The sequence below is a fragment of the Crotalus tigris genome, unplaced genomic scaffold (genome assembly GCF_016545835.1).
Source record: "Crotalus tigris isolate CLP2741 ecotype Arizona unplaced genomic scaffold, ASM1654583v1 scf7180000024506.7606697, whole genome shotgun sequence".
Taxonomy (NCBI): domain Eukaryota; kingdom Metazoa; phylum Chordata; class Lepidosauria; order Squamata; family Viperidae; genus Crotalus; species Crotalus tigris.
The window spans coordinates 5,034,345-5,057,096 of record NW_024100678.1 but is presented as its reverse complement, the minus strand read 5'-3'; the positions used below and the strand labels follow the sequence as shown (position 1 = coordinate 5,057,096).

At 35.6% G+C, this 22,752-nt stretch overlaps 1 protein-coding gene across 1 annotated transcript in view; it reads left to right on the top strand.

The window, feature by feature from the left end:
• The window catches only part of LOC120303839 (desmoglein-1-alpha-like), a 30,214-nt gene that overhangs the window by 5,714 nt on the left and 1,748 nt on the right, over positions 1-22,752 (top strand). Inside the window, exons 2-15 of the mRNA XM_039333704.1 lie at positions 4,992-5,030; positions 5,568-5,696; positions 8,025-8,180; positions 8,714-8,861; positions 10,503-10,666; positions 11,737-11,871; positions 13,411-13,596; positions 14,728-14,999; positions 15,698-15,840; positions 16,544-16,765; positions 18,136-18,729; positions 19,590-19,741; positions 20,789-20,852; positions 22,132-22,346. Coding sequence (XP_039189638.1) covers positions 4,992-5,030; positions 5,568-5,696; positions 8,025-8,180; positions 8,714-8,861; positions 10,503-10,666; positions 11,737-11,871; positions 13,411-13,596; positions 14,728-14,999; positions 15,698-15,840; positions 16,544-16,765; positions 18,136-18,729; positions 19,590-19,741; positions 20,789-20,852; positions 22,132-22,346 — 2,619 coding nt within the window. The remainder of the gene's footprint in view (positions 1-4,991; positions 5,031-5,567; positions 5,697-8,024; positions 8,181-8,713; positions 8,862-10,502; positions 10,667-11,736; positions 11,872-13,410; positions 13,597-14,727; positions 15,000-15,697; positions 15,841-16,543; positions 16,766-18,135; positions 18,730-19,589; positions 19,742-20,788; positions 20,853-22,131; positions 22,347-22,752) is intronic.

Below are 22,752 nucleotides of genomic sequence, written 5' to 3'. Positions count from 1 at the left end.
CATCTTCTCTTTTCTTTAACAACAAATTATAGCTGAGAGGGACCAATGTATCTGCTTGTCTCTTCTTAAGAAATGAAGGGGGGGGTTCTTATATTTTTCTCCTTCAGGTAAATAATTTCTTAACAGGTATCACATAATAAACATAAAACACATCTATTGTACTTAGTGCTTCTCTTCTAATGAAGAGCAGAAGGCATCATTAAGTTCTTTTGTGCAAACCTTATTTAAACCTACCTGAAGAGCCTTCATGAACACTCTTGTATTTTGATGCAGTTGTTATTTATTCTAGTAAATAATAATAGTAAGTAAATATTCTAGTAAAAAATTACTCAATACAAAAATTTATATAATTACTGTGACCTAAAATATTTCAATTCAAAAGTTATTCTCAACAGGCTTACTAGGAATGTTCCATTCCCAATGATAAATATTATACTGAAGTTATTAATACCTACTACCAAAGAATGTTTTGTCACTCTATTTTTATATGAAAGGACATGATAGAATCTTTTTAGCAAGTATTAAGAGAATTAGAGAATTATCTGAGGATTTGCAATTCTAATTCTCTAATTCAGCCAATTCTGCTATTCTCTTAAACCATCAATGAATAACCTACAAACTATTTATTATGGCAGAGATTGAGAATATTGTTTGGTGTATACCAAACACAAAAGATATCCCCATATGGCATCATTGCATTTGAAGCCCATGTCTCTTAATGAAGTATAGCAAGATCTTGATTCCATAACAATTGCAGGGCAGAAAAGTCAGACATATCTTATTATGAGTCATGCAATAGGGTATCTAGGATTGGTTCTTTTTTTCCCTGCAGCTGATATAGAATGAAAGTCAGGATGTATACCTGTCATTAGGAGGTATGTAAGCAAGTCCTACATAAACATTCACCACCCACCACACCCTGAATTAAGCTCTGACGAATTCCCAGAGGAGCAGGCTTTGGGAAATCCACTGTAGCCTTAGCAATTGAGGTCAAACTGGTATGAAATGGTCAGTAACAATAGCCTTACCTATCAAAGGAGAAGTCAGAATAATGCAACTGGGATAGGCCCATGTGCAGTGATGGGATTCAAATGTGTGAGAACAACCGGTTCTCTGTGTGGATGCCACTTCTGGAAGTCCATTCTGGGCCTAGCCAACAAAAAATTAGCTACTGGTTCTGCCGAAGTGATGCAAACTGGCTGAATCCCACCACTGCCCAGATGGTTTTCTTCTCCCCCAAATGTTTAGCAGAGAAATTGGTTGAACATATATTCTCTGAATTTCTTCTGAAGGAGAAATTCATCAGTGATTTCTCAAAATCAAGATTTCCCTGTAAAAATTGAATAAGGCCTTCTATTTATCCTGTGGTGAGATGGGCAGCCAATAAATTGGATAAATAAATAAAATTTAAAAGTCCAGTGGAAGAAGTTCTCTTGTGAAATCTTCTGGATTTAATTGAAATATAGGAAATCAGAAAGACTGCAGAGTAGACAGAGGAAGAACTATCCAGAGAAAGACACAATATAGACACACACCTGCTTTTGACTATCATGGAACTAAACAAGTACATCAACACTTCCTATTTGGATTTGTCCCAAATTGTCTTCTGCTTTGAAATAATTTATAAAGCAAATTGACTTTCATTGAATTGAAAATTGCTATTGGGAAGTGAGGGATAGACTTTTCCTATCTGCAACTGAATGCAGTAAGCAGACTGGAACTTGCTGTTTGCCCTGTCCAGGGGCAATGTCATGCATCCACTATTTCATCTCCCCAAACCTTTAGCAACAATATAAAGACTACCCATAATTGCTTTTCCTGCTGCCCACTTGATATACAGACAACAAGGAGAGACCATAACTACTTCACCCTGAGTTTCTACAACAATAAAAATCCCACTATTCCTGCAGAAAGCCAAAAGAAAGAAAAGAACAGAAAACAGCCCAAAATTTTATCTCCTAAATTCTGCAGGTAAGGGGAAAACCAACAAAACTCTTGTCGTGAGTTGGGAAAACCATCAAAGGAAGAGTTTCCTTACAGGACTTGAACATTAAAGGTGGGAAAAGGAGTAAGGCAACAGTTCCTTCCACTAGGCAAAGGAAGGCAGAGCATTAAAAAAAATCTTAGCTCAGCAGTAAGTTTAATTACATAGCTGTTGAACCAGAAATAAATAATCTCAGCTCTCCAATACTGCTGATCTCATGGGAAAACAATTGCCAAAAGTGGTTTCAAACTGGTTCGGAACTCTTGAGCAGCAGGATCCCTTTCTACCTGTAAAGAAGTAAAAAAAAAAAAAACCTACTCAGTATGCACCTATCTAAGTTTGCAGTTCTAGGAACCACCCATATCATTGGACCTAAAAAAGTGCTATGGAATTATAATGAATAACTTTATCATGGGGAGGTGAGGCAAAGCCATAATAAGCACATTGAAAAAACAATTGCTTCTTTAGCGTTAGTTACACTCTTCTATACAAGAACAGCTCTTCCTTTCTTCTTTCTTGTCTCATAAAACATGCCTGAGTGTGAAAAACTTTCTTCAGTGCTGCTTTTTTTTGAAAACTATTATCTTTAGCACTTGCAAGCTGCCAGGCCTTTCCATCATTTCGGATAGTACGGGAGGGACTTTATAATCTTTTCTTTGCTATTAGCTGAAAAAAAATATTAATAACTAATAATTAAATAATTTTTGCAAAAGGACCTGAAAGATTTAAATAGCAAGTAGAGATTAATCCTAATCCTATCTCGTTCTATTACATTACATCTGCTGATGGATCAATTTTCTATAATCCCCCCCCCCAGTATAACCAAATTATGTAGCCACTCTTTATGTGTGTGTGTGTGTGTGTGTGTGTGTGTGTGTGTATGTTTGTTTATGTTTAGGTGTGTGTCATGTATGTGTTTCACTAAATTTCATTTTTGATGTGTGCCATTGTGCCCACAGTATAAAAATGATAATAAAGGTTATCTTATCTTATCTTATCTTATCTATATTGACAAAATTATTTCTGAGAGAGTTTGGGAGATTTTTTTGGCTATTTCATTTTATGGTCATCACATTCCCAAAAGACTTAAACTGTTCTGGGGCTATCAAATACGTGGCTTTTGAAATAACAAGTTCAAGATGCAAGACAGGTTTCTGTCCTGGAAAACATACAATCTAAAATTTATTATAGGAGAAACTACAGCATAACATCAAAAGAAATTGTAATATACCATTTTTTGTTCCTGCTATTTAAATTTGAATATTTAAATATTACTTCACAGCTGCCAATTTAATTTAATTGGACAAAGTATTCCAATTATTTAAAAAAAAAATCATTAGCACAACCAGATGCATGAATATAAGTTTTGTTTGCCATTGCAATTCAAGCACACTTTGGATTGTGTACAAATTTAAGATTTAAAATGGTTAAAACCATCTCATGTGCTCTAGCCTCTCTGTTCACATCAATGCTCAAATAACTATGCTGTCATTACGCTAAAATAAATATTATGTAACTGATAGAAAATAATTTTGCTTGATTCTCATGTGCAATTCCTCTTTCTTTTTCTTTTTTAAGTCCCTTATGGTCCCTTGGAGAACCAGTATTGTTTAGTACTTAAAGTGTTAGATTAAGAATAGAGAGATACAAGTTCTAATGCTCCCTAGCACAGAGATAGTCCCCACCCCAACTATTCCCTCTTAACATCAGGCTCTGTGACAAGACTGTCAGTAAGCTTCACTGTATGAACTTGATGTTGTGTTGTAGAGTAATATAATTGTCCTATATTATATTATGTATTGTATAATCGTGTGTGTGTGTTTATAATCTGAATGCATGGGGAAGATGTAGCTCTAGAAAGTCCCCATACATATATACCCAAACTGCTTTGTCTTTTATTTCATTTTAAAACATATCTAGATCATTTGACAAGCTGTCCATCTACAGACAATGTTCAACCTATATATATTCTATAATTTAAAATAAAACAAATAAGTAATACAAACATTAAAATATATAAAACAAGCCAGAAGCCAGAAATATTGGGATAGTGCATCATGAATCAAAATTTCAGTCTTCACCTAAACCCAAATGAAGTTCACACATATCTTATGCTTCTACAGACACACCCAGATTTTTGGTGCTATGGGAAGAATCATCTCAAAAATCTTCATAGCCTGGGAGTGGCTTGTCATTCCAGAAGCCTTAAGACATAGAAAGTGCCCATGTTCTCCTTTACATATGGAGCAAAATTACAACTTGAATATTTATTGCAAAGGCATGATTGCAGTATTTGTTGAAAATAGAGTAGTATAAACCATGTAGCTTAATATTCCAAGAATCATAGATTCCCATTTTTAAAGCAAATGTCTAAACCTTAGTGTCAACAATCATTTGGTGAAAGAGCAACATTTATACCAAAATTTATAGAACTTGTACTATTGCTTTTTTTCTTCTTCTTTGTCTTTAAATTGCTCGACTTTATCCTACAAAGTAGGGATTTTTATCAGACATTTTAATTATACGTGTAATTGAAGCCATCTATTTTAAGAGGCATAACTTCTTTGTGTTCTATCTAAAATTATTGACGTACTGTCACATTTGAGATTTAGGAGGTTTAAAGGGCTTGATATTATATTTTAAAATAAAATCAAACTTTGTTTTACCAATTTGGGGTTTTTTTCAATCAAATTTGTTAAAACTAAGAGTGGGATACTCATGATGCTCTGAATGTTATGGAACCAGCCTCAACCAACATTGCCAATAGTCAGAGATGAGTGGAAGTAAACTTAAAAGTGAGATGTGTGCTAATTTAAACTGAAGGAACTTCTAATTCAAAGAAAAAACAGAGTTGTGTTGCAAAGAAAGAAATATACACGAAACTAGTTTCTACATTATGATCTTGTGCAATAGGATTCTTTTTTTTTCTTCTCCATGTATTTCAACTATCTAAAGAGTCAGAGTTATTGAGACCATTGTGTTTACTTTGTCCTTGTTTCTTTTCCAGGTGTCCCTGGATTTCAGCATTGGTACTTTTCATGTTGAGGTAACAATCATTTCAGTTCATTTGCTAGTAATGTGTACAATACAAATCTAATTGAGATTTGCTAGAAAAACACTATTTATTGTAAATCAGTATGCAAGACTCAGCCCTCCTTATTGCTTGAGCCTTTGATAACCATAGGAAAAGCATTCCCAGCATATATTCTTATTTTCACACATGTTCTTCCTCTGCATCCTTCAGGATACTGGCCTGGAGTTATCAGTCTTCCCAGTGACCCACTGCTCTGTGTCTTGAGATAATATGGCCCTCTGAATCAAATTCTCACATTAACAGAGAACCAATTCTGGTGGTATTTCTTTCCCAGTTTACAGCTTCCTAGGATTAGACCATTCTACTTAAAACATCTGGATATCTGGAAATATTCTGTGAAGTTAGAAAACTAGTGAAGGGCTTCTTTTTAAGCAAAAAGCAACAGACAATGCGCAGCTAATCTATTCTATTTCGGATTTTAAATGTACTATTACATACCTGTGATGCCATTTAGTTGGTCTAATAATATTGGTGTGTCCTTTATTCAAGGTAAAAGAATGGAACGAAAAAGGAATGGAGAGATGGAAAACCCATCGGAGGCAGAAACGAGAATGGATTAAATTTGCTGCTGCCTGTAGGGAAGGAGAAGATAATTCAAAAAGAAACCCAATTGCAAGAGTAAGTTCCAAGCATTTTACATAGGTAAAATTCAAACAGTTGCAAAAAGGTAAGCAAACAAAAGCAACAACTTGGCTAAGGGAATTTCCAGACCAGGTTTTTATTATGCAATTATTCTGCCTCATCAATGGAGTTTTATGTAGAGTTCAAATATTTCCCATAGGTAAACTTGCTGTTCTCCCTACCAATTTTACTGTACTGTCTTCTTTTTCTGTGTTTCCCCCCACAAACATGAGGGAACAGATGAAATACACAATCATTTTGGAGTACTAGGAATATGTGTATCAAAAGATTCTGCATATTTCCCTAGCTAAAAATTGAGCTACATTTTTCACTTGCATGCTGTCAAACTAAAGTTACAGGTTTTTCAAATATTTGGTCTGATTTTATATGTTATGTTAAGCAGGGGAGACATACTTGTTTTTTTCCAGATGAATATATTATTGTATGGGAGGAATATAAAGGAATTATTAATATCTGGTTTTATGAATAGTTTTTCTTGTTTTCCTTTCCTTTCAGTGTATGCACTGAATTTTATTGCAGTATTTATAGTTACTGTAATTTTTTAGAAATAAAAATATTATGTAAAAAAAGATTCATCCATAGATCCTGCTGGGCACAAAATTTCTTTTCTTTACTCATCAATATTTTTTCCTTACAGTCAATACCAAATTGGTAATGCTAGCTAGACTCAGCACTGGAATATGTATTATTATATTAATTAAGTTATGCTAAAGCATACCATTCCCCTGATTTTTATTTACTAAGTTTTCACATAAAAACTGAAATCTGAAAAATCTCTAAATCAGTGAGAAACAACCATTTAAAGCTACCTTAACAAAAGTTTTCTCCCAAGACTTCCACAATATGAAATAATTACAATAAGTTGCCACTAAACTTTTCTAACACATATATCCCACCTCAGTCTATGCAGCTGATGAGTTCTTAGTCTTTATACTTGAGGCTTCTCTCAAGTCTAAAAAATGGAAAAGATGCTTTGGATTTTCCTGCCCAAAGGCCAGGGATATAGAACAAAATTTGCTACAATCCTAAGCATAAGGGCTAAATATAGAACCATGTAGTTTTGCATATTGGGAAGGTTTTCATTTCTATTTAGAACTAAGGGAGACAAATGCATAATTATAAAAAGGAGTTGAGGAAAGGGACTTGTTACAAAAACAAATGGACCAATAATCACACACAAGAATTTCAGATAAAATCAATATACTCAATCTAATTACTCTAGCTACTTTGTGGCTTAATTAAAGAGGACTTCAGCACATGTTCATCCCTGAAAAGAAAGTGGGAGAGAAATGTCTATATCCAAGTTTAAAAAGTTTTTACAAAGTTTTTTTTAAAGTGCTCTTTAAGTTATTTCCCCTGAAAATTGAATCTAAAAAGATTTTCCACTTCCTGGGGGTTAAACAGTTTTTCTTTAAGTCAGTCTGAGTTCCATTTTTAGGTATTATTTTATATTCCTTAAATTCCTTCCCCCCTTGTAGTTTCTCGCTGCTTTTAACTCCCTTCTCCCCTAGTCTTTCTGGGGTTTTTACTTCGAAAATTTTTTCCAATCAGGGAATCACTCTTTCCAAGTCCATAAGGAAGAGGAATAAAAACAGTCTCACCCAGTTTCAGCACGTTGTTGACAATCAGCTGTTTTGTGGTGGACCACGGCACCTCACTTTTTTTCTGGTTGATGATGATTTGGACTGCCTGTGCTTACAGGCAGTTTTTTCTCCGTCCTTTTGAAAAGGTTCTTCAGTTCGTTTGGACTGACTGCCTTCTGGTTGAAACTCCCAAAGTTTCCCTTCTTCTTCGTTGTCTGGGCAACTTTCCAACCCCTTGGGGTCACTGGACCAAAAGAAATTGGGCTAAGAAGCCGGAGCCCTAGTTTTTTCCACCCATCTCATCATGGCATCAGACCGGCAGCCTCAGAAAGTGGGAGAGAAATGATCTGGGCTTCCAGCTTGTAGTTTCATAGGCAGGGCCTTATTCTTATGCTTCTTTCTTTCCACTGTTATCTTTCTTTAACTCTACAGAACTGATGAGTAAAAAACAGTTTTCTTGGGAAAACTGTTACTTTGCCCTATCAAGGACAACATTCATTTTTTGATGATCTGGGTCAACCAAACAAATCAGAAGTTATTTAAATTAAATTAAAGCTACCTCCTAATGAATTGCACCTATCCAGTCGTCTCAGATGGTGTCAGTTATCAGATGTCTTAAGTATGGTTCCCACTGAGCCATACCAGACCTAGTTTATCACGTTATTTAAGGTAAAAATAATGATAAAAGACTGCAATATTTTTGGTTTGTTTTCAAAAACAGATCCGATCAGACTGTGAAAACACGCAGCCAATTATATATAAAATAAGTGGAGTAGGCATTGATCAACATCCTGTGGGAGTATTTGTCATCAACCAGAAGACTGGTGAAATTAATATAACAAAAATAGTAGATCGAGAGGAGACTCCAATGTTTGTGGTAAGTAATAGTGGCAAAACAGATCTTTACCTGTTATGGTTTATGATTACAGTATCTAAATGATGGTCACTCACCTCCCATAGAGAAGGTGATCTCCTGAGACCCCCTTGATGTTTTAAGCATGTTTGTTAAGACTCCAAAAATATGCCTTTACAGTAACTGCTGACAACTTCTAAAAATTAGTCTTTTTAATGAGGTTCCACTTTCAGTTTTAGAATTAGAATTAAAATTATATATCTTTCTAGAAAGTTGATGGTTTTTAATATAAGATTGGCGTGCTTTTCTTGGATGATTGGTATAATTTTTTTTAAAAATTATTCACTTGCTTCTATTTTTATATGAGTTACTATATGAGTTATATTTATCACTCTTAGCTGTGAGAAAAGTCAGAAATCATTTTGTAATTAGGTCAAAGATGACCTGAATTCTTGCAATGTGGGATGAAGTTTCTTTAGCTCACTATTGAAAGATTTTGACTACTTTATTGTCCTTTTGAATAAAGCTGTTTACCTTTTTTTAATACCTTAATTCAGATTCACTGTCATGCTATAAATGTTATGACTGGAAAATCAGTAGAAACACCTCTTGATCTTCGTGTTCGCGTTCTGGATATAAATGACAATCCACCAATGTTTACACAACACATGTTCTCAGGGTCAATAATAGAAAGCAGCATGGAGAGTAAGTACTTTCTAAATAAATGTGCCCTACCCAGAATAGTAGCCAATATATATGGTTACATGTATCATTTGACACCTGCATAATTCCTAATTTCTGAAAAACATGTAAATGAATGCAGCAGTATCTTTCTTGGGAGTAGAGTATTCATTAATTTAATGGCACTTAGGAAGATGCACCGGATTGTGCCATGGGTCCCATTTTTGTCAACAGAGAAATTAATTGGGGTTTAATTCTCCCATATTGAACGCACTGGCATTTGTGTCACTACTCACAAATGTTTCACTTTGAAAACTGGAAAATGGAGACTTTCTTTTTTCTGCTAAGGATATATCTTGAAGATAAATAAATAATAAAGCACGATATCAAGATATGCTATCTTGGTCAGTGAATACATAACAATTGATTTTGTAACAGTAAGTCACATTTTTCCTCTGTTATGAATACACACATTAGTGTGGCCTGTTTATGGTTCCCTGGCTTATTCTTGATCACATTTGATATATTTCTCAATTCTTTGATTAATCCACAGTGGAATATACAGATAGTCTTCAACGTATGACCATAATTGAACCCAAAATTTATGTTGCTAAGAGAGACATTTGTTAAGTGAGTTTTGCTCCATTTTACAACTTTTCTTGACACAGTTGTTAAATGAATCATTGCAATCGTTGTTAATAAACTGGTTGTTAAGTGAATCTGGCTTCCCCATTGGCTTTAGTTGTCAAAAGGTCTCAAAAGGCTTGGAGACACTGCAACTGTCATAAATATAAACCAATTGCCAAGCATCCAAATTTTGGTCACATGATCATGAGGATACTACAATGGTCATAAGGGTGAAAAATGGTCACTTTTTCAGTGATGTTGTAACTTTAAAGGATCACTAAATGAACTATTATAAGTTTGTGGTGGACAGGTGGAGCACTGACTATACAACTAATATAGTCAGTGCTCCATCTATCCACCAAAAACATTTAGGGCCTAAGAGGGCCTAACCTGCTATGGCATCTGTCAACAGCAAATTGAGATTATGTCAAAATAATCATATGTAACGAGGTGTTGCACCCAATGTCTAACATTGGTGTGTAATTCACAGGTTTTGTATATTTATACCATTTATTATGGTTTTGGTAATTAAATGTCTGCAAGAAAACAAGCAAGCTCAGAGAGCACCAAGGTCCCCTCATTTCAATCCTGAGCTACAGATATTCTCTTTTATTGGTATCTGTTTCCTTATTTAACTACCCACCCACCCCCCCACCTATGATCACTATCACTTAATATTGCTGAATAGGCAAACACTGGGCAAACAAAAAAATGGCTCATCAGCAACATTTGTTCTGAGATAATTGAAATAATAGCTAGGTAAAAGACAAGTATAACCTAAAAACAGAATTAAAGCAAAGCATTACATTACAATTAACTCAAGCTGTTTGTTTAAATAATTTGAAAAACTCTTTGCAGATCAGTAGAAACTGATCCCTGACCTTCCATGAATGTGCCTTCCTAGTATGAAAAAAATGCACTCCATTTTCTTCTTTATAAGCATCTTAAATTAGAGATTTCACAAATGATGGAGCTCTAAGGTTTTAATATCTTAGCATCTGAAGCTTTTGCCCCCTTTTGTCTTTTCCTTCCTTCCAGGTACATTTGTAATGAAAATAACTGCTACAGATGCTGATGAGCCAAATAATTTAAATTCCAAAATTGCCTACAAGATTGAAAGCCAGACTCCTTCAGGCCCATTACTGTTTATCTTGAACACAGAGAATGGAGAACTTCACATAGCAAAAGCTCTTGACAGAGAGGTAAAAACAAAACAGAAATGCCTTTTACAGAGAACTATTGTTGGGAAAACAGAATATCCTGTGGCCGGGATATTGATGGAACTGGCATGGGGTGGTGGTGGATCAATGACTATGAGTTTCATCAGGGCCTCAGTAGTATTTATTGTTTTCTTTAGGGTCCTGTATTTTTGTTCTATTCACTACCCAGAGTTTCTTCTGATGGCTAGGCAGCTATATAAGTTTGTTAAATAAATGAATACTTTCAAACATACTTAAACAAATACTTTCAAAATATGTTAAAAATAAAATCATTCATAAAATCAATACAGTAAGTATTCATTCGAAATAAACACTTGTGTTGAAAAGAAGTGAGATTTCTGGAAACCCAGTAACAGCTGCAAGCAACATGTATGCCATGAAAATGACTAAGAAAATGACATGGTATAGGTATGGGTCCTGTGTACTAAGGAACATCATCTGACAGCACCCTGGAGGATGGCCTTTTCTGCCACAGCATCCCTCCTTTGGAACATTGTTCCCCTTAAAATTACATCAGTCCCAGTCCTGCTGGCCTTTCAGAATGCTTTAAAATACATTTTTATCATTATGCCTGGGAAATCTGATGGTGGCATAGATCCTATATTATACCACTAGTAATTGTATGCATTATATCTTCCAGATTATGGTTTATGGTTTTAATTTGTTTTTATTTATTTATTTATTTATTTATTTAATTAATTGTGTGAGCTACCCAGAGTCATGTATGTGAGATGGGCAACCACATAAACTGAATAAACAAATAAAGTGGGGGAGATACTGATTATTTCTAACTCAGTAATCCAGTGCTTGCTAATTTTAGTAGTAAATCTTATTAATGCACTGCATTTATTCCAAACAATTATTTCAGTGAAAGAGCAAAGAAGATATATATGTACAGTATATATGAAATATATATATGTTCCAAAATATAACATCCATATTTCATAAAATTAAGAAGCTCTGGATCAGACCAATGTTCTTTATTATTTAAATGATTTTAAAGCATTTGTCATATTATTCCCTCTTCTGTTTCTTCTCCATATTTTCTTTAGGAACAAAGTCAATATACTCTTGTTGTCAAAGCCTCAGATAGAAATGGAGGGCCAGATGGAATATCATCAGAATGTTTGTGTCAGGTTAAAGTTCAGGATGTGAATGATAATTTTCCTACTCTTTCACAGAGCTCGGTAAGCTTACTTGATAGCTAATATGATCCATCATTAGTTTCGTTTCAGTCTGGTAATTCTTGATTTTACAATTATTCTTCCTCACTCACTAATTCATTGCAGTAGACAATTAGTGGAAATCAACAGATCTATTCCAGAAAAGGAGTACCGTATTTTCCGGCATATAAGATGATTTTCTAAGGCATGGAAATCGGCGCCAAAGTCGGGGGTCATCTTATACACCGAGTCGTCTTATACGCCGGAAATAATGGTAGTTTCTGGCATATAAGATGACTTTCTAGGCATGGAAATTGGCGCCGAAGTTGGGGGTCGTCTTATACGCCCAGTCACCTTATACGCCAGAAAATACGGTAGTTTTAGATTCATTGGAACCAAAAGCCAGTTCCTCCACATCCTTCTTATGCAATATTATGTTTCAGTCTTTCAATTTTTCTCCCAGCTACCAATTGGCAACATGCATTAAAGATAGGGTTTTTTAAAAAAAAAATTAAGCTAACATAACTCAGTGTTAATGGCATGAAAATAATTTTAAAAGAATCATAAATTATATAAAATATGATCTGACCTCTAAAACAAATGGGATTGACTACATATCATTGGTGAATTAACACTCAGTGAAAATCTATCTTCATTGTTGTGTAACCATGTATAAAATGATGTTCTGATGAAAAAATACATAGGACAAGTAATATGGTCCTGAGTATACCTAGGCCAGCAGTGCTACTTCCACATCACCATATAATGAATGAACTTTTTCTCTAAAATAAATTCTTCAGAGAACACAAAACATACAATTGAAGGCTAGATTCCTCTTCCTGACATTGAAGTTGCTTGTTCATAATAACATGTTGTCATCATGAGTGATAATATAGCTACTGCCCAATAAAAGCAAAGAGAAAAATGAAGAGAGGAAATTACTATGCTCTAGCAGATATGATGGAAATAGAAAAGTGAGCAGGTAGGATTGTTATAGTAAACTAAGGATGATCTTTGAGTTCATTGCACTTATTCACTCTATTCTCTCGAATACACATGCCATGAATGAGGTCATACTGCTAACTCTGTTTTGAGTCTACAGTATAGACTTCTATAGTGAGTAGCCCTTCATGTATGAAGTTGTATGATCTTGGTGGCTCATTTCATCCAATTTAGGCAGCACGAGCAAACATCTAAAATAAATTATATATAATTTTTGCAGTAGCAAGGTGACACTCTGTAGTCTGAGAGCATTAAGCTCCTATGTTTAAGTATATGTTCGAATAGGGTCAAGCTATTCTCAGGATTAAAAAACATTTAAAAAGTTTTCACTTCTCCAGATTAAAAACACTCTTTCCATGTTTATCCACAATTTTTGTATATTACCCAATAAGTAAGCCTGAGGTACAACTACCTTTAATATCATAAACTTATAATAAAAGAACAGAAGTGGATGCTATTTGTTGCATTTGAAATCACTGTGTAGTATGCCAAATTTCTTTCAAACTGACGGGAATCTAATACATGTCTTCATTGCCAACTGGGATGTTCTTTCTCTTTTAGTTTTCAGTATCAATTCTAGAAAATTCTCTGAGTCGGGAGCTGCTGAGGATACAGGTATTTGATGCAGATCAAGAATTTACAGATAACTGGTTTGCAGAATTTTTCTTTATCTCTGGAAATGAAAACCACAACTTTGAGATCACAATAGACAGAACGACTAATGAAGGTATCATGAGTGTTGTAAAGGTATGAATTTCAAATTTTCTTTTATTATTTTTTAAACTTACTTTTTGATTTTGAGTGTGTGATAATCAGTCATCTTCCCTGGCATTTTGTTTATGATAGTAGCGCCCAGAACAATGTCTCTGTAGAGATTTTTTGTTATTAAATGGAAATTATCTAGCCTACTTCTGCAGTCTTTCCTGAACTATATCATTGTATGCCTTGGCTATGAGCCAAAAGCAGCTAAATTGATTGTTAAATCTTATTTATGTGATACAAGTATATATAACTTACCAAGGGCAGGATGAGGCAGAGGTAGTGGAGGTCTGCCCTAGATGCAGTCAATTGAGGGGGGGAGAGACTATTGAAGATAAGACTAGCAGCAGTTATAGAGTTGGGTCACTGCAACCAGCACAACAATCAGCTGTTTGGAAGTTGGCAACAAAGCATAGGCATCACAATGGAAAAGGAAGGTGTTGAAAATGATCAAGATCTCTACTGACTTTATTTACATATTAAATTCTGTAAATATATACATTTATAATACTTATCATTTAAGCTACTATTGTTCTATACTCACACTGATTCATTTTTTAAAAGGCTTAAGGCAATTCTGCTCAGAATGAGGAAATAAATAAATAAATAAATAAATAAATAAATAAACAATACATATATATTTATTTAGCTTCATATTCCTAATGGAGTTAATTTGTTTCTTGGTGGTATTTGATTTCATTAGCATCATTTTTTTAAATATTCAGAAGAATCTCCAATCTTCCTCTTTATTTGTACTTAGAAGTTTTTGAATGGCTGGCTCTATTTCAGAAATTATTTCTTCCTATTCTTGGATGATCTGTCATTCTACATGATTAAAGACTATGTTATATATATATGGATATATTATTAAGATTATATATATATATCTGGATATACTATTAAGAGACATGTTTTATGTGTGCATACAACAGATACAATATACACCTGAATGGTGACAATATTTTCTCTCTCTCTCTCTCTCTCTCTCTCTCTCTCTCTCTCTCTGTTTGTGTGTGTGTGTGTGTGTGTGTGTGTATACACACAGAAAGACAGAGAGAGAGACAGACACACACACATAATTCAAATGAAAAGTTGATGTATGCCATTTCTTTATTTTAGGAATTTGATTATGAACAATTTTCAACCATAAACATTAATATTGGTGTGCGAAATATCGCCCCTTTCCACTCTTCAGTGGCTTCTCTTTATCAACCTATTGGAACCCCAATTGTGGTACAGATAACTAATGTAATTGAAGGACCAGCTTTTCGTCCATCTACACTGACCATCACTGCATCTGAGAGCTTAACAAGTGAAACTATACTCACTTACACGGTTGGGACATTCCAAGCCATTGATCAGGATACTGGAAAAGTTGCCACAAATATTCGGTAAGATAGCTTTTGGCCTGAAACTTATGTGTTCAGCTAAATCAAATTGAAAGGGATAACTAATTGCTTAGAATACCGAAAGTCATGCCCTTAAGCAGACTTTTCTCTACTTCAATGTTGTCTTCCCTCAATGAATTACGCTTTCATATGGTTTTGGTTTAAATATATTGTATATATTTAGAACTTTTATTTCTCAAATCCCCAAAACAGGATATTCACCATAAATCAACCTCAAGTATTATATTTCATTCACGATTCTAAGCTAAATCATACTGACTAGTATGGGGCTCAATGTCTCATGGCAAAATTCAGCCAGTGAATCCAGAATTGATATTCAGCCTTGGCAAGGGTTGCAAACCTTTTGAGACTTTTTGACAAAAAACATAGTGTACGTTAGAATATTCCATATTTCTGAAAATTGCTTACCATAGTCGAGTATGAAATGCTTCAGTGTGATTATTAGCTGGTATTTTGACAGAGAGAAAAAGGGAATACATGTTATTCCTGTGCTATTTCAAGAAAAAAATTGGCTAGCACCCTCAGAAATTATTAGGACTGCAAATGTCAGAATTCTTTGTTTTTATGTACAAATGAACGAGTCAATCAAATTGGACAGCATGCATTAGCAAAAGTTTAGTATCTGCCACTATTTTACCATTCATAATTCATTCTAAGCATTTCCATTGTTCAAAACACAGGTATGAGATAGGCCGTGATCCTGCTGCCTGGTTTCAAATCAATCCTCAAACAGCTGTGATCACCTTTAAGAAAACTATTGATCGAGAATCAATTTATGTAGTCAAAGGAGTATACACAGCAGAGGTGCTTGCTATTACCAGAGGTAAGATCATAGATTTTGTTTTAATATTCATTATTGCTCATAAGCAGTACACACTTAGAAATATGGAATTACTATTCTAAATATTTATAATCCTAGCTGTTTTGACTAAGTGCAAAAGTGTTCTATGTAACTTTTAAATAAAAGAAAGTAAACACTTCCCTAAACATCATGAACAAACATTTTGCTGATTGTTTTAAATCTCTATAGCAATGTTGATCAAACTTGGCAACTTTAAGATGTGTGGACGTCAACTTGCAGAATTCCCCAGCCAGCCATGAAACTGCATTGCTAACAATTTGCTGTTCAGCTGCACAGGGATGCAAACAAAATTTGTACTAAGAACCACCACTTCCTCCCACACTTTTTAATCTTGTCTTTGGTAGTCTTTATTATGTACTTAGAGATCTGACAAACTCTGGATACTACTCTTACATGCTTTTAGTGTTGTCCACAGATGTTATAATTGAATTGGGAATCTTTTAAATTAGCCTTCATTTTGGAAGATGCATTTAAAATTATATATGCCATTCAGCTATTAAAAAACTGTCCTTTTTTTCCCATCATTTCCTCATCTGCTCGAATTAACTTTTCCAGATGATCCTTGGGATCTTATTTATGCATTGAGTTAATTGTACTTGTGCAACATAAATTGTTGTGACATTTATTTGATTTTGTTTTCCTTCGTGGGTATTATTTATTGCAGACAGCCCTTACACAACAGCCACTGGCACTATTATGCTTACTATTCAAGATGTCAATGATAATTGTCCCATTGTGACTGAGGAGATCAGGAGAGTGTGTATGGACAATCCAAACGTGGTGATCACAGCTAAAGATCCAGATGATTCTCCATATGGACCACCCTTTAAATTTAGTATTGTCACTCAGCCTCAAGACAGCTCATGGGATATAAAACCAATAAATGGTGAGTGAAATTACATGTTCAGGGTTTTTTCATCTTAATAAATATGCTTTTCTTCCCCATTCAACCCTCCCTTTATATCTGTTCTTGCTGGGGAGTGTCCAACATTGTTCTCACATATGGAATACTATATATGCAACTGATGGTTGCACATAAGAATCTGTTGATGGCGGCTTGGGTTTTTTTAAAGAAGTCTTGAGGTCAAATGTTCATTTCAGACAGCTGCACTACAGTCCCCCTCCCCTTTCTTTTTTCCGAATTTTTTGTCAAACTATATTTTCTCCAATATGCAATATGCAAATAAATACAAGGAAACCCAAAGAAAGAAATAGCTCTGGGGATATTTTAACTGATGCATTTTATTGCCTTGAATTATTGATCTATCTGAATTTCAAAGATTAATCCATCAGTCATATACAAATCCCAGCACTACGGGGCAGTGGCATCCATTTCTCTTAGTGTCAGTTATTTTTAGAGAAGGAGGGGGGAAAGTCAGCAGTATGGAAATAAGGAGGAGGAGGAGAAACAAAATAAGTTTTATCGAATAGCAATGTCATTCAGACTTATATACCATTTCACAGTGCTTTACAGCCTTCTCTAAGCGGTTTACAAAGTCAGCATATTGCCCCCAAGAATCTAGGTCCTCATTTTACTGACATTGGAAAGAGGGAAGGCTGAGCCAACCTTGAGCTTGTGAGCCTGTCTTTACCCACCTTCCAGGGCTGAAAAGGGGAGAAAAAAAAAAAGAAGAGAAAAATGTATAAAGGTGAAGGCCATCACTGTGATCAGACCAGATACAAACTGATAACACAGAAAGTCCTTGATGTATGGCTCTTGGTTTAATGATGGTTCAAGGTTATGACAGCCTTGGGAAAATGATTTGTGATCTGTACTCACACTTATAACTGTTGCACCACCCTTGCAGTCACATGATTGCAATTCAGGCACTTGACAACTGGTTTGTATTTACAATCAGCTGCAGCTTCCTGCAGTTACATAATAGTGATTTGTGACCTTTTTTCCTAATTTCCGTCAAAAATTTCCATTGGAGAATTTGGATTTGCTTAATAACCATGTAAACTGTTATAAAACTAAGTTTGACTCAACTTATCATCATAATGATTTACAACAGAAATTCTGGTCTCAATTTTGATTATAAATCAAGAATTACTTGTATATGTGTGTGCATGTATACATACATGAATACACACACACAAATATACATATATGTTATGCTTATCCTGTTAGAGACTTTTTGTTCATTGAATTTTCATAGTCAAATTCACAATAATTATTTAAGAGAATGAACTTTGATTATAGAGATTTCAAAGCAGAGTTCTTAATGTAGTCCTTTCCCTTATTTCTCCCTCCAGTTACTTCAGCAGCTCTGTTCACTAACAACATAGAGTTCATAATTTATGAGGTCCAAGTCAAAGTGATCGACAACAGTGGCAAAAGCTGCCAAAGGCCACTGGTAATTCCTCTGCAGGCCTGTCACTGTGATCAAAATGGAATGTGTGTCAAAATGGCTACCAAGAGAGTCAAAATTATAATTATTGGTGGTGGTGGAGCCGGTGGAGGAGCGGGTGGCGGAGGAGCAGGTGGTGGTGGAGCAGGTGGTGGAGGAGCAGGTGGAGGAGGAGCAGGTGGAGGAGGAGCAGGTGGTGGAGGAGCAGGTGGAGGAGGAGCAGGTGGAGGAGGAGCAGGTGGTGGAGGAGCAGGTGGTGGAGGAGCAGGTGGAGGAGGAATAGGTGGCACTGACTGGGGAACAGGTGGCACTGACTGGGGAACAGGTGGAGGTAGTACTGGAGGTGGTGGTGGTACAGGTGGCATTGATGACACACATGGGCATGGTGGCACTAGTGGGCATGCTATTGACGTAGGAGGAGCAAGGCAAAATGGTGGAGAAACCTCTCTTAGTGCTGCTGCCATTGGCCTGATGTTTCTTGGAGGATTAATATTTGTGTGTAAGTATTCTATAAGGATAGATTTATTCCTTTTTAAAAATGTGTTTTCTATATAATATGATTTTTGACTTCTATAAAACTTTTTGCTCAGTATATAATGGTTCTGTAAAATAGGCCTTTTGATTCCCATTAATTGGGAAGGAATAATTGAAAACAATTCTTTTTTGCATCCTCAAACTTTGCTTTAAAGATTGACTAGTAAAGTACATTGACAACACTAGAATGTTGCTATGAACTTAGTCTCAATTTCTCCATGCAAAAAAAAAAACAAACGCTCAGTTAAAAAGTGTTCTACTCATAATGTCCATCTTGAGATGCATCATCTGCTGAATGGAAATACACATGCTGATAATGTTAAAAAGTGTTCGCTATTATCCTGAAAAATGTTTGTTCATTTATTTAAGAATGTGATTTTGATTTTCAAAGCAAAATTTTCCCAAGAATATGTCTGTTAAGCTACCAAAATACCACATTAAATAATGACAATGATCACCAAAAAGGATTTTAAAAGCTTTAGATAACAGCTATACAATGATTAATACATGGCACTGAAGCAATTAAAATTTAAGAATTGTGTGTCTAGCACAAAAAAGCAGTAATGAAGATGCCAGGTGTGCCTGTCCAGGAAAAGGTTTCCAATGTCAGGGGGACAGCTGAGATAACTGTGCCCCCAGCACAGTTCAACCTGTAAAGGAACCTGGGGCAAAAAATCTCCAGAAATGATTATATGGCTTTAGTAGACATTGTAGACTAGAAATAGACTGGTCCCACATTATTTTGTGCCTCTATTTATATACAAATCAAATATTTAGTCTACTGATGAAAAGTACATAACTTTTTGGTTTTTTTTGGTTTATCAGTGGTACCAATTCTGATGTCACAGAGTGATTGTTTGGGTTATCTGGGATCCAGACAGGCTGGTGGAGTGGGAGCTGGATTTGAGCCTGTGCCTGAATGCACAGAAGGAGCTATCCATTCCTGGGGAATTGAAGGAGCACAGCCTGAAGACCGGGTTAGTTCTTCACTGAAACACACAGAGACATGTGCATATTCCCAAATATCTACATGCAGATACATATTATTTCAGCATCAATCAACTAGTTCCTTCCAGATGCATTAGCCCGAGTTCCCACCAGATCCCCAACCACCAAGACCAAAGGCTAGGAGTTGACTACAGAAAATCTTTACCCCATCTTAGACTAGGGAGCCTCTTTGCCACTGTCCATCAGTAGTTCTCCATTTTTTTCATGACTTAGGAGGCCAATCTGTACCTTGTTAAGAAAGAAAAGCACAGGCTGCCTTTGCTTTCCATTGCTTAATCACTGACATACTCTCAGAAAGGACAGATGAATAGGCAGAATCAGCAACAAAGAAGCCTAGAAGACATTATTAGTGATGAACCTCAGCAGGTACCCAACTTTTCCAGCCAAAGGAAAAGTTGCCATTGAGTTCAACTAGGAAGTTCAGAACAGGAAATCAACCCCACAAGAAGGCTGATATTACTTTTATTGAGATTAGTATAAATAACAGAATTTTGCAAGTCCGATTCTGCTGTACTTCCTTCTTATAGTCCAGTGAATTAGGGAAGCATCTGACTAATTTTCTTCTGAATGTTATCTCATTCTGCACCTGAAAAATATTTAGCCCCCTTTGCCTTAGGTAACAGATTCCATATATTTCTGTCAATGTCACCTATTTTATTTTCTACATGCCCAATGTGACTCTGTGAACACAACCATCTGGGGGGGGGGAGGGGGATGTTGGTAACTCTACAATAATGGTTTGCTGCTACCTTATTCCAGGATGTTTTGCCACAATGGCCTCCCATCCCAGTAACTAATCAGGTCCAAACACTGATTGCTTCCAAACCAAGCCAAGATCACTTATGTGCTGATACCAAACCAGATGGATCCATTGACAGTACTGTCACAAGGAACTATAATAGATTCTATAATCAAACTAAGACATACTTCCACACAAATCTAAAGTCTTGTTTCTACCAATCTTATGTTACTTTAAAAAGTATATTTTAATAACTTAGCTTGGGCTTTCTTTCCAGGATGTGTCAAATATCTGTGCACCAGTAACTGCTGCAACTAAAGGGGAGTTTGCAGATTCTTCAGGTAAATAAAGTGACATTTAACTAACAAATTCTGATAGTTGATGGGGATAGAAATAGCAGTAAAGGAGTGAATGTGTTCTTATTATTCTACATCTAATTCTTATAATTTATGAAAATGGAATCTCTGTGGGCCCGTGAAAAATCCACAGTTACAAAAATTGTTATACAAAGAGTGTCTGCATAGGAGCATAGGAGTGACCGTAATATTCACAGCATATCAATAGAAATTGGGCCTCAGTTGTTTTACATTCAGCTTTGCACTGTTTAATTGATCAGCGAATTGAAACTGTTCTTTGAAACTATTAGGTGTCATCATCAACACTATAATTATCATCATAGCCACTGTTTTATGATGGTTCTCCTCTATTTTCTGTGGCTGATTTCAACCGGTGTTGACAGGTAGAAAGAAAACTTGCTTACAGGCCCTTACATGTTGGATGCCACAGAGCTTGACATGTCCCCTTCTGTTCACATGAAAATGCTGGATGAGATCATCTTCCAGTTTGGTGTCACATATCATCAATATGTAACATGCATGCGGATGATGTTGTACATCTTGACCCCTGATTGGTTGAGTTAGTGACCCCATTTTTGGAGACTTTAGACCTGGATGGGGAAGAACAGCCTCAGGCTGAATCCTACCAAGACTGAGTTTTTATGTCTATTTGTCCCCCGACTGCTGACTCTCCATTTCTGGTGTTCCATTGTGTTGAAATTACCCATTTAAGATGTGTGCAATCCTCTTGAACTCTCAGTTCTCAAAGAACAGGTGAAAGCTGTGATTAATAAGACCTTTTGGGGTTGTTATTGAAGACCATCCAGAAGCTACAACCAGTCTAGAATGCGACGACACAGACAATGAGGCAGTATTATATGTGCATCACTTTGCTGCTTTGCAAGTTGCACTAGTTACTACTAGGCTTCAGAGAACAATTCAAACTGTTGGTTATAACCTTTACAGCTTTTCAAGGCATATGGCCAGGCTACCTGAGAAACTGTGTATCTCTATCATCTTTTCCCATGTGACTGGGTCCAGCAGAGCGGGCATGCTGCAAGTCCCCTCAATTAAACAATATCATCTTGCAAGACCCAGGAATTGTACCTTCTCTGTTTCAATTCCTGTCCTTTAGAATGATCTCCCCTTAGTGAGTTGTTTGGCTACCACCTTTACATTATTCAATAAGCTGCTGAAGAGCTAGTTATTTTCCCAGGCCTTGAGGACAGGTGATTGTATTGTCCTTTTATTTTGTTTTGAATAAATAAATAATCATCATTATCAGATATCTACACAACTAAATATGGTGATGGAAGAATGGTGAGTTCAAGAGTTGAAGAAACAACAGGACTTGGAGCAGCAAAAGGCTATGGAACTACACTTGGTTATGGGACAACCACTGGCTATGGGACAATGGGACGGAAAGATACATTTGGAGGAATAAAAGAGTACCGAGAAAGTGGTGTGAATATGGCTTTCCTAGACAGCTACTTCTCTGAGGTAAACCATTATACTATACCTAACAAAATATGGAGAATGGTAATAAGTCATTATTAGGTATATTTGCTTAGAGTTATGTTCATATTTATGAATACAAACCTAAACTATATTATGCCAAGTAATGGTGCAAAGTGTTCATAACTTAGAGTATTTGATATTCCTTGATGCAAAATTTGGACTGCCTCTCCACAGTATGAAATAAATTTTATGTATGGAATAAATATAAATTATCCATGTTGTGGAATGGGAATATACATCAGTTTGGATTCAATTTGAAGCAGTTGGTATAACTGAAATTCAAATTAATCACCCAGCTTTTAAGTACTTACCTTTTTGGAGAATATTTTGATATTCTTTCTCATGTTAATGATAAACAATGCTAATTCTCTCTTGCCTATTCATTTTT